Here is a 15,363-nt window from a genome sequence, read left to right on the forward strand (position 1 = left end):
CCCAGCATGGAACTGATCAAGCTGGACAAAATAAGATTCTATACCAACTCACAGCCAACTCTTGGTTAGTGTGCGTCACAGTGCTTTCCGGAGCAAGATTCTTCTCCCACTGAAGAAAGTTGACGAAGGAACCACAATGACGACCCTCCAAGCAACAAGTACAGTCAAGACTGCGATCGAGCAAAGAGTGGGTAAGGTCCGAAAAGATCCTCGGGTCTTACCCGCATGTTTTTTTGACACAATCACCAACGCTTAAAATTGTTATGTTATGTGTCTTGCCGCGCCCGCTTGAAACCCGACCCTCACCATCCCCAAGATGCTGACCTGGCTTCTCTCTTCCTGGTACCAACCCTCCTCCCAGCCCCCGTCGTCTCCTAGCGAGGAAATCCTCTGTGACACTACACAGCACCCTATTCTTTCGTCTCTCCGTGAGCTGGTCGAGAGTGGCGGGGGCGAATGGCCGCCACGGGCGACATACCGGGACACCTGGCCCATAGAGCTGCGGGTGTACGATTCCGTTTGGCGAGAAATGGAGCCTTTATTCCCCGCGCGGGAGTCATCGACCGACAACGCCCACAATCGACAACTCATTAACGCTTTTCGCAACCATATGCAGGCCCTGCTTGACGAGCGGATAAACATGCGGAATGTCCAGTCTGCGCTTGACCGCGCCGCATCTGACCCCCAGTCCTGTTCACAGGGAGCCTGGCTCGGCATATGGCTTTGCATCTCCATGCTCCGCCATGCTTACCGGTGAATATACTTCCTCCTCGCCTCCGAATAGCTCCGTTTCTGACTGACCACCTAGCTGGGGCGTAAGTCCCATCGTGAGTGAAGCCCAAAACGAAGAGACGCTTGATCTTCCCGAACAACTGAATGTCCCATGGAGGTGCCTGCAAAAGCACTTCGGCACAACATCGCCTGGCGGCTGCATGACCTCGCTGATGTACGCCAACCTGCGAGCCGACGACCGGTTAGAATACAGCGTCAACATCGGTATGCCTGAAACCCATCAGAGCACCGAGTACTGGAACACCAAACTCATCTGCTCGATGGAGGAACGAGTGAGTTTCACCTTTCTGCGTCAGTCGTGTCTCAGGCAGCAATAATACAGACACTTACTATGTACCACCTTTTCGCTCGCACAATCGCTTTCCTCGACTCGGGAGACCTAACCTCCGCCACCGCCACGCTCAAGTCCGCAAACGAGGTGCTCAAGACCGCCTTCAAACACTTCTTCGCGACGCTCGTCGACTCTAACCTCGTGCAAAGCGTATGGCTTGCCTATGTTCAAGGCTACCAAGGCTGGACGCTGGAAGGTATTGACGGAATTTCTGGCGGGCAAAGTTTATTATTCCGCACTCTGGACGCGTTCCTTGGCATTCGTCCGTTTCCGACATCGGAAAAGGAGTCACTGCATCTCCCGACCCAACAACGCGCATGGCTCAACTTCCTTCGCGACTACGACATTCGCGCCAAGGTCAAGGAGAACACGTCTGACGAAGCGCAGGAAGCCTTGACTACAGAGCTAGAAGGCTTGGTTAAGCAGCTTCGGGTAAGGAACTATTTTTTTCAAAGAAGGAAAGCAGATCTAATCTTGGTTTCAGTTATGGAGGATGGGTCACATGCGCCGTATGCAACCCTACGAGTCGGTTCGACGGCCCGAGCGGAAGACGATGACGGCTGGAATCTCTGTTGTGGATGCGGAAAACGAGAACCTGATGATTGAGCATTTGAAGAAGGAACTGGGTCGTCGTCTTGCAGAAACCATTTAAATAATATATTTACATAATATTTACATAGAATATAGATAGCATGTATTTATTCTGTTATATTGGATTCCTGACTCAGCATGTATGTTCTGAGTCAGCAAGTTGCAGCCTCGTATATTCTGAGTCAGCAAATTAGCCACAGACATCACGAATGCAGATGGTATATTATGATAGTATACTATATATATATAGCCATGTCCATGTATGCTACCATCAGAAATTCGGCGCCAACAGTCCAAGCAATGCAAAGCAACTCGATGAGCGTGATCAGTCCATGGATAATGTAATAAAGAAAGGTCTCTATGATTCAGAAAGGATCGTGTCGATAGAGTTGTTCAAAAACTCTTTTCGAGATGTCAGGTCCGCATTCGGGAATTTCGCAGTGATCGCTTCTCGCGCGGTTCTGGAGAAAACTGGTGAGAAAACAGAGGACAAAAGGAGTAGATCAGCTCACTTCTTCGTAACGGTCATGAGATCTTGCGTGCTCAAGTAATGTCGCAGAGCATTGAAAAGTTCGTCGTCTGAGGGATTCGGGTTCTGGCTAGGGCCCGAGAACATATTGGCTGTTGTCGCCATCGACAGTGTCGACATGGGCCGTGTCATCGGCGCAGCAGCGGGCATAACCGGTGGGGCAAATCCTCCTTGCGACCCATTGAAACTGCCGCTGTACATGTTCATGCCGCCCATCATCGGTCCCATCATTCCATACATGCTCCCAGTGTTCTGATATGGCATTCCCATCATCGGCATCCCTCCACCATAGTCTGAGCCTGTGACTGAGCCAGGTCCGCCACCAAATGGCATAAACGGCAATTGAGGGACTGGTTGCAGCGGAGCTTGATGGGAAAGATTTGACAAAGACGGCTGAGACCCAAGACGCAAGTTCGGATTGGATCCATTGTGCGAGGTCAAGTTGGTGTCGCGGTAGTAGTCGCCGGCCTGAGACGCTTGCTGATACGGGTGTGGCGACTGTCCTCGGGAGCCTGGGGCACGTGATCGAGAGCGAGGCTTTCCGCTGTATCCAGTCTCTTCAGAGTGTCTGGAGCCAGTTTCCCATGCTTCCATCTCGTATTCTACCCAAAAGCATTCAAAAATCCCCCTTGCTCCATGAAACAACCACTTACCGCTGAACTTCTTGAGAGGAATCATCGAATCGTCGAATTTCTCGTCCTCGTTCATGATGACCTTCTTCTCCTTGCCTTCACCAACGACAAGACGTGTGTTACCCCAGCTGAATTCATCCATGCACCAAAATGAGTACACGGGGAGGAAGAAACTGTACACAGGGTACCTGAAAGAAACGTCAACTAGAAGACACGATGGACCGTAAAAAATCATACGAGAGGATATAGACCACCATCCATCCGACAAGCATGAACTCACGCTTGATAATAAAGATGATGGCCTCCAAGGTGTTAGCAAAAGTGTGGGGAAAACGCTGGCATAGCCTACTTGAAGACCATAAGTGACGGCGATCATGATGAGGGCGATCTCAGGGAAAGCTTGTCTCCGGAGGGCAACTTCAACAATGAGATACGCAAGCTATCCCAAATTATCAGGCAGACATTGAGTGAGCACAACGGAACGCACATAAACAACGGTTGCAGGAAGGATCTAACAGGGCAATCAGACAGGAATAAGCAGAAAAGCAAAACATACCAAAGTGCCCAACAAGTCAATGAAGACGAAGAAACGCATCGAGAAGCAACAGAAACCAAATAGCTCAGGCAAAAACACGAGCTCGCACAAATTATGTACTGTTGAGTTGATCCATCGTCGCCGTTGGGAAAACAAAACCTTCCATGACTCAGGCGCGACAGTGTGCGCAAGAGCATGTGGATTGAACTTGGTTTTGAATGTTGGGAAATGCTTGAGCATCAGTGTCGTCAAGTACCGATCTTCGCCGAGCGAGAATAGATTCTTCTTGTGAAGGGTGTCAACGTTGGGCTCTGCATACTCGTCGATGATGCGGTTGGAAATAATGATAGGTCGTCCCTTGTCGGCAGTACGGATGCGGTAGAGGGAGAAACACCCGGGAAGACACGTGACGGACCCGAAGAGCGACTCGAATGCTTTTGAAAGATGGTGCGAGATGTAATATTCGTACACCTGGATCATCGTCCACCATGAGCCTTCTTCGTTCTGCAGCTTGGTTTCGCCACAAATGCCTATGATACTCGAGTCGTCCGCGGCGGAAGCAACGAGTCTATTGAGGGACTCAGGAGTGACCGTCTAGAAACGAGGTTAGGGCCAAGTCAGCTTATATGAATAAAAAGGGCACGAACGGTATCAGCATCGATGGTGAAGATGTATTCGTAGAACGCAGGGTCGATGCCAATAACATTTCGCATCTGATGATAGATTTCCAGCTCCAAAGGCGACATGGCGGCATCAAAATGGACACGGTTCAGATAATGCATGAGCAGAATCTGACTGTCGCGTTTACCCCGATTACCCGGTCTGGATCTTTCAGTGGGTTTGCCAACCTTGACCACGACCATATACCTGAATTCTTCCATCAGCACTTCAATATCGAGCCCGTAAAAATACTCACGGAACAACATGGCCCTCGAACTCGTACAGTCCTGAGTAAACCTTGCCATAGTTGATTGCCTTCGACCCTTCTCCGACCGACTTGAACATTAAGGGCTCTGGATCAAGCTTTGGGTCAATCCCGAGAATGTCCAGGACAATCCTTGGCGTCGTTCGGTCATTCCCACTACCAATAATGTTGCCGTCACAGATAATGAAAATGAGTTTGCGCTTGTCGTCGTAGTTGAGAGCGGCAAGAGAATCTATAGTTTTCCGCAACGAGTCTTCACCCTCCGTATAACATGGCACCTGGCAAAGAACGAATTTATCTTGCAATTCCGGGAGACGTTTGCCACCGAGCTGGAGCGCAGCCAAGACTAAACGACGGATTTAGACGCAAGAGTTCACAAAAACATGGTCAACACGCACATTTAAGTCCCACCGAAGCGACTAATATTCCCGAAGCCACGATGAGGAAATAATTCTGGACTTGACACCGCGCTGTCTTGCGGAAATCATAGTCGCCAATATAAAACACGTTGTTGAGACACTGGAGATTGAGACCTCGCTTTTCTGGGTCCATTGTTTCGAGAACGGCGTTCAACGGTTTAGTGATGTCTTGTCCCGACTGTTGCCTGAACACCGCCACCAACTCTTGGTCCAAAAAGACGTAGTCAGGGTTGTTGGCGTTGAGAGTGATTGTGTTGAGATAGTCCGTCAAATCATAAATCTTGTTGTTGTAACGACCCCAGACCCTTCAGAGTATCAGTACGAAATATATCCAAGGAAAAAAAACAGCCCACTTGGCGATGTTGGTATCAGCTGCTTGATCTTTCAGAGTCCTTGACGTATAAACCAATGGGCCTTTGCGGTAGTGCTTCATTCTGGGGAGGAAAGTCGCCGTGTACCAATCATTATTGTGCAGCTTAGAGCCTCCGATGGCTTGTAACTGACCGCTGACGTGCATCGCCGTCGGTTCAGTCATAGAAAAATTCTTGTTCTTCAAGGACATCGTAGGGTCAGTGACCAATGTTGGGCATCCTGGGAAACGATTTAGCATTGTCATATCTGGCAAAGAAATATATGTACCAAGAACGAGGGGAACTGGGAAGTAATACGTCAAGTCCTGTCCCGCGAGGACTTGCAACACATCCTGACTGTTACTTTGCAACGAATTCGTGTCGCTATGGTCGCCTTGCACAAAATTCGTCACATCGTAGACAACGCCCTGGATTGTCACCCAGTAGTTCGCTGTCAGCGAATGTTCGGCTACCTCATTCAGACCCCAAACTTTGCCCGAGTCTGGGCAGAGAAGTCGTCCAAAGATTGCGATGTAGAAAATGACGGTGGCGTTGAGGAGGAAAATCAGGATGAAGATGGCGAGCTTCTCGCGCCAGGCGAGACGAATATCGGGTCGCTTCATTCGGCCAAGGAGTTTCATGAGGAAGGTCGGAACGAACCAAGTTGTGCCCCACACCACCCAGAGCCAAACGCGACGAGAACGACTTGAAGGGATTTCTTCCACCTCGTTGTTGGCGAGCAAAGCGTCTTTCTGGACGAAGCCACTCGCTGGAGGGTTAGGATGACCATCTTTCGATGGCATTGGCGAGTCAGGGTAGCCCTCTATCGTCCCGCTAGGACTACCCTTGTAATCAGACCCAACCCAGCCAGTCTCGCCCCCAGCTGCTGGGACACCACCTGCAAATGGGTTTGACATCGGTGTTTGAAGGCCACCTCCCCCGTATTGATCAGCGAAGTTCTCCACACTCGCCTCATACGCATGAGGCTGTCCGTGAGTGTATTCGGTGCCCTCCTCCGCATCGCGCTCGTCTTGGTCATCGCCACCTCGCTTCTCTTGGGCTCTCAATACATCCTCAACGCCTTTCCAAGCCCCGTACTCAATCCAGACCCGCCCGCCAGCCACACGATAGTCCTCCCCTTCTCGCCAGCCACCTGACCTTGCGCATTGTTCGATGCGTTCTTCAATGCTGCCTTGCATTGTGGGAACATAGCGCGCACAAAACTCCTCTGCATCAAAGTCGGCAACATAATCTCCTCCACTCACCCGCTGGATCATTGCAGGGACAAGTAACGCGCGTAGTTGTGCGCGTACTCGTTTCTTATCGAATGAGTTGGGTGAACCAGAGTCATTCGGCCGAATGCACGTGATTGTCCAAAGTCGGGTACGAGTTGAGCCATGCAACATTGCGGAGAGGGTGTTGTCAAGTTGCACCATAGCAGAGTACGTCTTCCCAGAATCCAGTCGTCTTAACTCCTCATCACCACCAAGTGTTGGCGCTCGTAATGGCCGAGAGGAAACTTGAGCCAACACGACAGTATTAGGATCGCGAGCATGAGGCTCTGCAGCGAGGGAAGGACCAGCGAAAAGTTTGGCGACGAATGGAACAGACGAGCTACGAAGGAGGACAACGAGTGCGGGATCGAGAAGGTCGGCATCGGCATTCACGAAACCACGCACATCATAGCTGCAATGGCCGGCATAATGATTGATACCAAATGCTCGAGGTCGTGTGGAAAGATTTCCAGTCCCAACTCCTCCAGCAGATGGCGGCAATGGGGCAGTCTCGAATGACGCGTGGGTTGAAAAGCGGCCAATTAACTCAGCCAAGAGCTCTTCATCACGATCGCGATCAGCTCCCTTGCCAGCCTTGAGATTCATACTTGCACGTCCAAGGACATTCAGTACCCCTCGCGCATCCTTGTCCGACTTTTTGGTGGGGATGACAGCAGGATCGTTGAGAGGCACTCCACGCAACATCTCAACACACGCTTCGTTCCCAACAACATCATCTGCGTCAGCAAACAACGCTTGAGAGATCCAGCCCTGAACAAGTTCGTCAGCGAAATTACTCGCAAAGACCTCGAAAGAGGCAGGCCCAAGCGAAAGGGGAGGTGATGCAAAGCCTGGTGTGTCCAGAAGAGAAATGACATTTGTTCCAGGTGGTGGTTCGAGGCGACGATTGGCAGACTCGAGAAGGAAGGAGACGAGGATTGCATATAAATCGCGGGAAAGACTTGTCCGCTGGATAGAGGCTTGCTCGTCGTTGAGAAGAACGGTATAAAGCTCTTTGCGGACATAAGCAGTCCTGTTGGTCAACGCAGCTTCAAGGTCGTCAGCGGGAATGCCAAGCAGTCTGGCGGTCTGCTGGAGGGCTTGAATGCCAGTTGGCGCAACAGTAGCAGCCTCGGTGTTATTGTCGGCAGGGATGAATGAAATGTTTGTTGACACCAGGATGGCCGAGAGAAGGGAGAATACAGCGGGAGTGTGTTTGAAAGAGAGAGTTCGGAAGGCTGCGCGGAGGTCCGACATGGCTGTTGTGTCATCGGAAAATGGACCAGAGGGAAGGCGATAGGTGCCCGACGATGCCAGCAAGGCATATTCAGATGGGTCCTCGAGTTGGAATTGGTCTCTTTCTGCTGTTGTCGCGCCGGCTAACAGCTGGTAAAAGGCGTGATATGTTCGCTCTTCATGGACCAGGCGGGTCAGCCGCGATTTATCGAGTGAAAAGAGCAGACATTTCGCCCCAGCAAATCGACCACGCTCGTTGAAATGAAGTTCCAGAAGCTTGGAGTGTCGCGAGGCATCGGGATTGGTCTGGGTCTTGGCATTCCCGAACGAATCGAGCAGCGTCGTCATGGCGCGAAGTTGGTCGGCTAATTTGGCCTCTTTTCGCGAATGGGTGGAAAGGCGGAGAAGCTGGCTTGAGAGCAACCTCATTGAAGAAGATTTTCCGGAGGAAGTTACGCCTCTGGTAATGACGAACTGGGACTCATTTCTTCGTCGCAAAAGCAGATACATCCTACACGCCAGCTCGTACACGTGTGGTTGTAAGGACTTTGGCGAGTCGATGGCAGGGAGGGATGTGTCTTTGTAGCAACGCTCTTCGTATTCGTGGGCGCTGGCATCGTTTACATTGGCCAAAGTTTTGAGTGGGTTGACAACGAGCAAATGGGTTGCCCCGATTCGTGTGAACGGCAAATCAGCACGAAAGCGAGCGTGGAGAACGTTGAGAACAGCGTCATCGTTGGGGTAAATGGTTGCCGACCCAGACGACGACACCAGGTCGAGCAACTCGCCCGAAGCCATCGCCGGCGTGGACATGGCGGAAAGGTAGAATTGGGACTAGTCACGTTATGACGCAACAAGCTCACACTCCATCCACATCAAAGAAATCTAGGGGACAAGAATTACTGTATGACAAAAATATTCGTATTATTTATCCCACTTCCCCTGCATGCTCTCGTTCCCTGTTTACCTCGCCAGCCCAGTTAGTTTGCTTTGGAAGTGGCAAATCTTCCACCCCTGGAGCATAGCCTGGGTGAACATCGTATTCTTCATCGACCTTCTCTGGAGCGCCTTTCGCAGTACTCGTCCCACTGGCAGCAGCAGCCGCTCTTTCTTGAGCCCGTCTCCGTCGCCGCAAAATCTTTTTGCGACTTTTGACCGCATGACGAAATGCGGTTTCGTCACCATAGAACAGCTGATATTCACAGAAGGCACAGATCCATTCATCGCCAGGATTCGTCAGCGACTCTCCTTCAAGTGGCACATTGTTGGCCTTGTTTCGTCCTCGTGGAAGATCGGCCGATAGAAATCGCAAGGGCAACGGCCACAACCCAGTCGTTGCGGTACTGGTATTGGAAACTCCAGAGTTGGGTAATCGCGAGGGAACATAGTTGCGTAGATGGTGTGGATTGGATGCATTCGCCAGGGCTGATCGTTTCTTCTTCTTGACATTACGCGGCTTGATGCCCATAAGCGAGGCAGGGTCTGCGTTCTCTTTGGGTATGACGGGGGGAGGGGGGGCATGGTAGCTGGGAGTCGTTGTCGTTGTCGTTGCGATATTCTTGGCCGAGCTTCGTTTCTGACGAGAGCTCTTTCTGGGCGGGGCATTGAGTTTGGCTGTTTTGGCAGCCTGCCTCGCGAGCTCTGCCTCAAATCGCTTTCGCAACATCAGAACCTCCTCTTTGGTCGCTACCAATCGTTCCGCGGCTACATTCGCTCAGTATCTTTTGTGGTCGAAAGAGGTGAAAAAAATTAAACGAACTCAAGCTGGGGCACGAATAAGTGAACTCGCACTCCATAAATGGGCGTTTGTCAGGATGACGGAATTTTTCGGAATAGCGCGCCGCTCTCGCCAATCGGGGGGCAAGTCGTTTTGAGCGTCGAACTCGGGGCGGATCGACGTTGACATTCTCCAGGAGTGGGTAATGAGCCGACAAGGCCTGATCCAGGGCCAGAGTATCGGCCAATGAAAGGGCCCCAAGCACTGCTGCTAGTTGTCTCTTCCTAGCTTTTAGTGTCTCCTTGTGTTGTAAAGCGGCCTGTGTAATCCTAGGCGGCTTTCCCTTGCGGATGCCGAGACCATTCCAACTCGGTGGAGGTGGTTCTACGGGTGGCTCAGAAGCTACAGCTATCTGCTCGTTCGGATTGTCAGGAGGCTCGTTGGCTTGGATTGCAGTCGGAACTTTGCGTTTTTTGGTATTTCCGGGCTGCATTTGCTCACTGGCATCATCATCTCCGTCGTCGTCAGCAGGGTAATAGCTGTCCCCATTGCCACTGCCTGGCTGGGTTTCGGTGACAGCCATACGTCGACGCTTTGGGAGTGGCTTGACCCTTCTTAGGGTCGGAAACTCGGGCACATCGAACAGAGGCGATGTCCCTCGATTCATCTGTGAAAATCGTCAGCGGAAAAATCAACAAAAACTAGGTGGCGGGTTTGATTTACATTGTCTTGGTTCTCTGCTTCCAGCCCGACGTCAACGTAGGGCTGGGACGGAAGAGAAAGGGAAAGAGGGAGAGTGGGCACCACAGATGTGTCGTGGCTGATGTAGTCAGTGTCTTACGCAGCCCAGAATCCGCTTTCAGCATGATGGGGTTATCCGGAAATATTCACAAGACTATTTTACGACTTTTAACAAAAATATCGTCCCCATTCGATTCGCGAGCGCAATTCGTCCACTGATTTCTCCAAGCGCGCAATGAGTCAAGTCCTCTATGTGTATTGATCGAATGTAGCCAAGTAAGTTCAAGTTGCAACTCACCCCGCAAATCGTAACTGGGCAACAGGAATACGCTTGCCGCGCTGTTCATATCGTGCCAACCCTTCTCTGGAGGAAAGCTATACACCCGCACCCTTCTGGATACTCTAGCACTCTCTCGCTCTACCCAGACCACTCGCATCGCTTGCGGACCCAGATCATATGCCGGAACAAACCAACGTGAGCGCGATTGAGGAAGAGTCGGATCTGCAGAGGGTGCAGGAGTTGAAAGAGCTTCACCTATGGGTACTATGTCCATGGATGGTATCATTAGGTCAAGGAAGACCTCATAACAAGCAAGGGAGCGAGAGTCATAAGCTAAGACGCATAATTTGCTTGGTGTAGAGATAGACGGCACCATTCTCTCGGAAAGTGGGTGAGGTAGATCAAACCTCAGAGGTTGCATTGATGAATCCAAGGCGTGTAGTTCGAAAGTATGCGTGCGTACGACGAAAAAGTAACCTTCGAAGAACTTCAGCGCAAGAACTGCATTGTACTGGAAACGGCCGTTAGATCATAATTGGGTCGAAGAGAAGTAAATACCAGCTCTTCCGCATCTCCAGAGTCAAGCAAAATGGACCTCGTCGTTCCGCTTGACCAAGAGAAAATGTCGAGCACATGCATCGATGAGGAGGAGAGCACTAACAACTGCCGTTCCGCATCAATAGCACGAATTGCCCATGAAGAAGATGAAAAGCTTCTCATGAGTATAAATTCTGCGGTGTTAAGGTCAATCTCGTAAAGCACGGTCTCCGAGAGCGTCTCCGCTGAATTCTACCAAGGAAGGTAAGCTTGGTAGCCAAATGACAGAGAAATGAATCACACCGGGGAGTTCGTTAGGCCTAGAATGATTCTATTGTCTTGGACACACGCAGCGCACGAGCGCCAAAGCATCAGATGTTTTGCCAACTGTAAGGTGGTGCATGGCTGTCCCTCAAAGCCAATATCCCACAATTTGACCATGCCACTCTGGTAGATAACGAGAAGCCACCGCTCTAGAAATAGATACATTCCTGTCACAGTCTCGCTTGTGGCAGGTTGGTAGACTGTTTGGATTTCTCGTGGGCGAGTCCATTGATGAGCAACACGACAAGCCGAGACAGCTATGCCTTCTAGAGCCCGCGAAGAAAGTTCTTCAATAGGCTGAGAATGAGATGGTAGGGGAATCTTCAAGTCTTCAAGTCTATGGAGGAAGGCGCGCCAGAGTGTTTTGTCACGAGAAAGTTGAGCGAAGCGACAGCATGTCTGTATTCAGGAATCCCAATGCATTCAGGAGCGTGGCAGTGAGAGTCGAACCTGGCGTATATTAAGAACATCTTCAACATCGAGAAAGTTAGAAAAGAGGAAGAGCAGGAGCTCATGGGGGAACATCGTCAGGGACATGAAGTGGACATGAAGCAGGATTTCCGTCACGGTCACATGTTTTTCTAGATCTGCAGTTACTGACGTTTCCTAAATAACACTTTCGCCTTCTCATTAGGCAAGCATGCTGAGGCAATATACTGGTTCTCTGGCCGCCCCTTGACCTCGTCTTTTGGCTCCAATTTGATATCGTAGTTGAGTAAAATATGGGCCAAGATTGCTTTGAGTTCGACAGCAGCAAAATGACGCCCTGGACAAGAATGAACACCATGCCCAAAGGCAAGATAGTCTAGATTCGTCGTCACTGCAGCGTATTTTGCGCTTCCAGCAACGTCGGACGCGTCCCGCAACTTAGAGAAACGAAATCCGTCGAACACGTGCGGATCAGGGTACAATTCTGACAAGATATCAATGTTGGCATACTTAGGATATGTAAGTAACAAGGAATACCTGGATCATGGTGTAGGCTCCAAGTTGTTGCGTGAATATATGTTCCTTGTGGGAGTCTTGTGCCGTCTGAGAAGGTAAATCCATTGGATTTGACGACCTTTCGACCCAATGACTCTGGTTATAAATTAGTTGCAAAGCATGCTGCTTCAAACACAACACTCACGGGTTCCGATGCCATGCAGTCTCTGAGACTCGCGGAGGAAACTGTCAAGTTTATACATTTTCCCCATTGAAGCCCTCGTCCAACCCTCCTCGTTAACGATAGCCTCGATTTCTTCTCGCAAGGGTTGAATGTAAGATTGGTGCGTTGCAATGTCAAACAACATGTGAACAAAGGTCTGAAATTGAGCATGTTGGTTTCTAAAGAATTGGGAATGTTTGCACATACATCAGTTGATGTCCGAATAGCAGCAAAGTTCACGAATATAACACGTTGAACCAATGCTTCTAACCCAAGCTCGTCGCCCTGGGCTTGGTCGATCAACCACGAGATGAGATCGTTCTATATCTGGGCTTAGGATTTCGGAAGCGATAGTATTGTGAGGCGTACCGGCCTTTCAGGCCAATCTTTTCCGTGTTCTTCCAACAACCTCAACCTCTCAGCGACTAGTGGTGTTAAATGCTTGCTCGCTCTTCGCATGTTGCTTCTGAGGGAAGAGATCCATGGACCCAGCGTTGGTCGCAAGAAGGCAGGTAGGAAATTGATCAGTTGAGCTTTGACAACCACGTCCATCGCAACGCCAATATTCAAGGCTAAATAATCCTCATTGCGACCTGCGCAATGTTAAACTCAGCATTGAATAGGAAGATTTTAGACATACAAAGCGGCAGGCCAACGAACATTCTGTTCGAAGTCCTTGCGATAACCTGCATCATGGTGCTATAGGCTGGAACAGCGAGCCATTGGTCTAATAACTATCAGCTTCGGTTGATAAGCAATGCGTGACCAAGGCACCATTGCCCTGCAGTACCAAAAGGTCCGCAAACGAACAGACTATCTCGTCGCGCACGTCAGGAAAGCGGCTGCCGACATTTCGACTCAATGAAGTTCGGATAACCACTGGGTGGTATGGGTCGCGTTCTATTCCGCGACCGAGAGTGTAACGCGTTTGGAGGAACTATTTCAGCGAAATCAGAACGTAATCTTATCAACTTGGATTGGAGACGTACTTCATTGGTCGACTGGTGGAAAGACAAATCCTCTTCACGGGCATTGGCAATATCCTCCACTAACTGTTTACCGCTTACTAAAACGCTCCATCTACCAGTTCTCAGCCCAGTTATCTGTAAAACAAGTCAGACCCACCGATCAATGAGGGCGATGCGGAACATAGAGGCTGGGAATCGCTCGTATCCCTCTTGGAACATCTCCTTTGCATTGAAGACGTATCGGAAAGCACCCAAGTATGATGATAGGCTTCCAGAGGGCCCAATCGTTGGGAGAAAGTCAAGCTATAAATCGTAAGTGAGTGCTAACTTGAGTAAATGGATAACATTTGGCCCCGCGTCATAGGTTGTCCACAAGAAGAAGGTTAGACCAGCTAACCCAGCCAAGCTCAGGGCTATAAATGGCTGTATTTCTGTAGGGATAGCGGCCTGCATGTAGAGGAAGAAGAGGAGAGGATACAGTAGAGGTCCTAGAGGAAGATCAGCGAGCGCATATGCATCGAAATCAAGGCACTTTTGCAAATTGTTCAAGCAATCAGACAGAGACTGATCGGACGACGCGTCTCAGGTCCGAGTCGTGTCGCATTCTTTTACAACGCGTTGAACATCTCGTTGTGCCAAGTTCTGTTGAGAGCATCATGTCGTAGGCTCTAGGCGTCGTTGTGTGACAGTCACGTTACGGCTTGAGATGTTACAGTGGACTGCCATCATCGACCCTAGATGTTCGACTCCGATTCCGGCCAGTTGCTAGAGAGCTCGGAATTCCGCTCGGAATCCGGCTCAGATTCGCTCACACAAGCTCGGGAAACCTAGCGCTCAGTCATCCGGGTGCTCAAACATAGTGGCGAGTTCGGTTTGATACGGGCGTGTCTAAACTTACAAACTTCCCGGCTTAGGAACCCAGTTCACGCATGATCACACAATCGATATAAAAAGCAACCGCAATCTCCCAGACAAGCCTACCTTCTCCCTGACCATGAGCTTCTGCAAAGACTGCGTTAAAGGCAAGCCCGCCCTGCAATTCGATTTTACAGCTCATCCATGTAGGCGTGACCCACGAAGGAACTCCCGAAGGCACGTCCAACTCTCGTTAAGCACGCCTATTACTATTATTAAGCTCGTTCAAGGCAAGATCGAGAAAATCGGTGGCGTGGACTGCTATATTGCTACGCCCACCGTCGATTATCCCAAGGACAAAGTTGTCTTACTCCTTACCGATGTCTTCGGTCTTGCCCTTGTCAATAACCAACTGCTCGCTGACGGCTTTGCCGACAATGGCTTTAAAACCATACTTCCTGATTATCTAAATGGCGATCCCATTCCTGCCGACGCTATGGGTCCTGGGGTGAGTGTGGGACTTCTCCAACATCTCCGCTGTATACTTCTATCATTGTCCAGAAACAATTCGACATCGGTGCATGGTTCAAGACTCACGGTCCTTCTGACACTCGTCCTCCTCTCGACAAAGTTATCGCTGCCCTTAAATCCGAAGGTGTCACATCCTTTGCTGCGGTTGGCTATTGCCTCGGTGGGCGTTATGTGTTCGACTTGGCCTTCGACCACATTATCTCCGTCGGGGCCACCGCACATCCATCATTGCTCCAGATTCCAGCCGACCTCGAGGTACGATTGTCTCCCTTCGAAATGTCATCTGAACTGCTGTTAGAAATACAAGTCGACGGCCAAAGCTCCACTTCTCATCAACAGCTGCACAGTTGACCAACAATTCCCACTTGAGGCGCAAGCCAAGGCAGACGAGATTCTCGCAGACTTCGCACCTGGTTACAAACGGGAATACTTCGACGGCTGTACCCACGGCTTTGCTGTCCGCGGGGACTTGAGCGATCCGAAAGTCAAAGCGGGCAAGGAGGGTGCTTTCAAATCAACGGTTGAATGGTTCATTAAACACGCCTGAAATGGTGATACTATAAGGACTGCTACCCTGTCTATTCGTAATATGCTCGTTGGTCTCTTGAGATTCAATCTGTTCCCGCTATTTGACGCGATTTGGCTTGAG

General features: G+C 50.3%; 4 protein-coding genes across 4 annotated transcripts; 2 read left to right on the forward strand and 2 right to left on the reverse strand.

The window, feature by feature from the left end:
• Window positions 1-316: 316 nt before the first annotated feature.
• Window positions 317-1,775, forward strand: MIND_00313000 (uncharacterized protein; the record flags this gene model as incomplete). Its single annotated transcript, XM_037359987.1, has 4 exons — window positions 317-753; window positions 809-1,064; window positions 1,115-1,555; window positions 1,608-1,775. 4 exons carry the CDS (start codon window positions 317-319, stop codon window positions 1,773-1,775), a joined length of 1,302 nt encoding a protein of 433 aa, XP_037222872.1.
• Window positions 1,776-2,072: 297 nt separating this feature from the next.
• On the reverse strand, window positions 2,073-11,750 carry MIND_00313100 (Glycosyltransferase family 2 protein; the record flags this gene model as incomplete). Its single annotated transcript, XM_037359988.1, has 19 exons — window positions 2,073-2,175; window positions 2,227-2,845; window positions 2,897-3,063; window positions 3,113-3,177; window positions 3,225-3,314; window positions 3,363-3,386; window positions 3,432-4,004; window positions 4,058-4,277; window positions 4,327-4,681; window positions 4,734-5,059; window positions 5,108-5,345; window positions 5,394-8,448; window positions 8,582-9,318; window positions 9,374-9,998; window positions 10,055-10,151; window positions 10,223-10,863; window positions 10,911-11,141; window positions 11,193-11,612; window positions 11,664-11,750. 19 exons carry the CDS (start codon window positions 11,748-11,750, stop codon window positions 2,073-2,075), a joined length of 8,673 nt encoding a protein of 2,890 aa, XP_037222873.1.
• Window positions 11,751-11,806: 56 nt separating this feature from the next.
• Window positions 11,807-13,781, reverse strand: MIND_00313200 (Cytochrome P450; the record flags this gene model as incomplete). The annotated part of the gene is made up of 10 exons (XM_037359989.1): window positions 11,807-12,126; window positions 12,180-12,293; window positions 12,343-12,517; window positions 12,568-12,681; window positions 12,730-12,953; window positions 13,001-13,087; window positions 13,135-13,297; window positions 13,350-13,440; window positions 13,486-13,631; window positions 13,674-13,781. The coding sequence occupies 10 exons, from the start codon at window positions 13,779-13,781 to the stop codon at window positions 11,807-11,809; spliced, it is 1,542 nt and encodes a 513-aa protein (XP_037222874.1).
• Window positions 13,782-14,322: 541 nt separating this feature from the next.
• MIND_00313300 (Dienelactone hydrolase endo-1,3,1,4-beta-D-glucanase) lies at window positions 14,323-15,261 on the forward strand (the record flags this gene model as incomplete). Its single annotated transcript, XM_037359990.1, has 3 exons — window positions 14,323-14,691; window positions 14,745-14,969; window positions 15,013-15,261. The coding sequence occupies 3 exons, from the start codon at window positions 14,323-14,325 to the stop codon at window positions 15,259-15,261; spliced, it is 843 nt and encodes a 280-aa protein (XP_037222875.1).
• Between the last annotated feature and the right edge of the window lie 102 nt (window positions 15,262-15,363).

Source organism: Mycena indigotica (assembly GCF_014461135.1).
Source record: "Mycena indigotica strain 171206Taipei chromosome Unknown Mind.scaff0003, whole genome shotgun sequence".
Lineage (NCBI taxonomy): Eukaryota > Fungi > Basidiomycota > Agaricomycetes > Agaricales > Mycenaceae > Mycena > Mycena indigotica.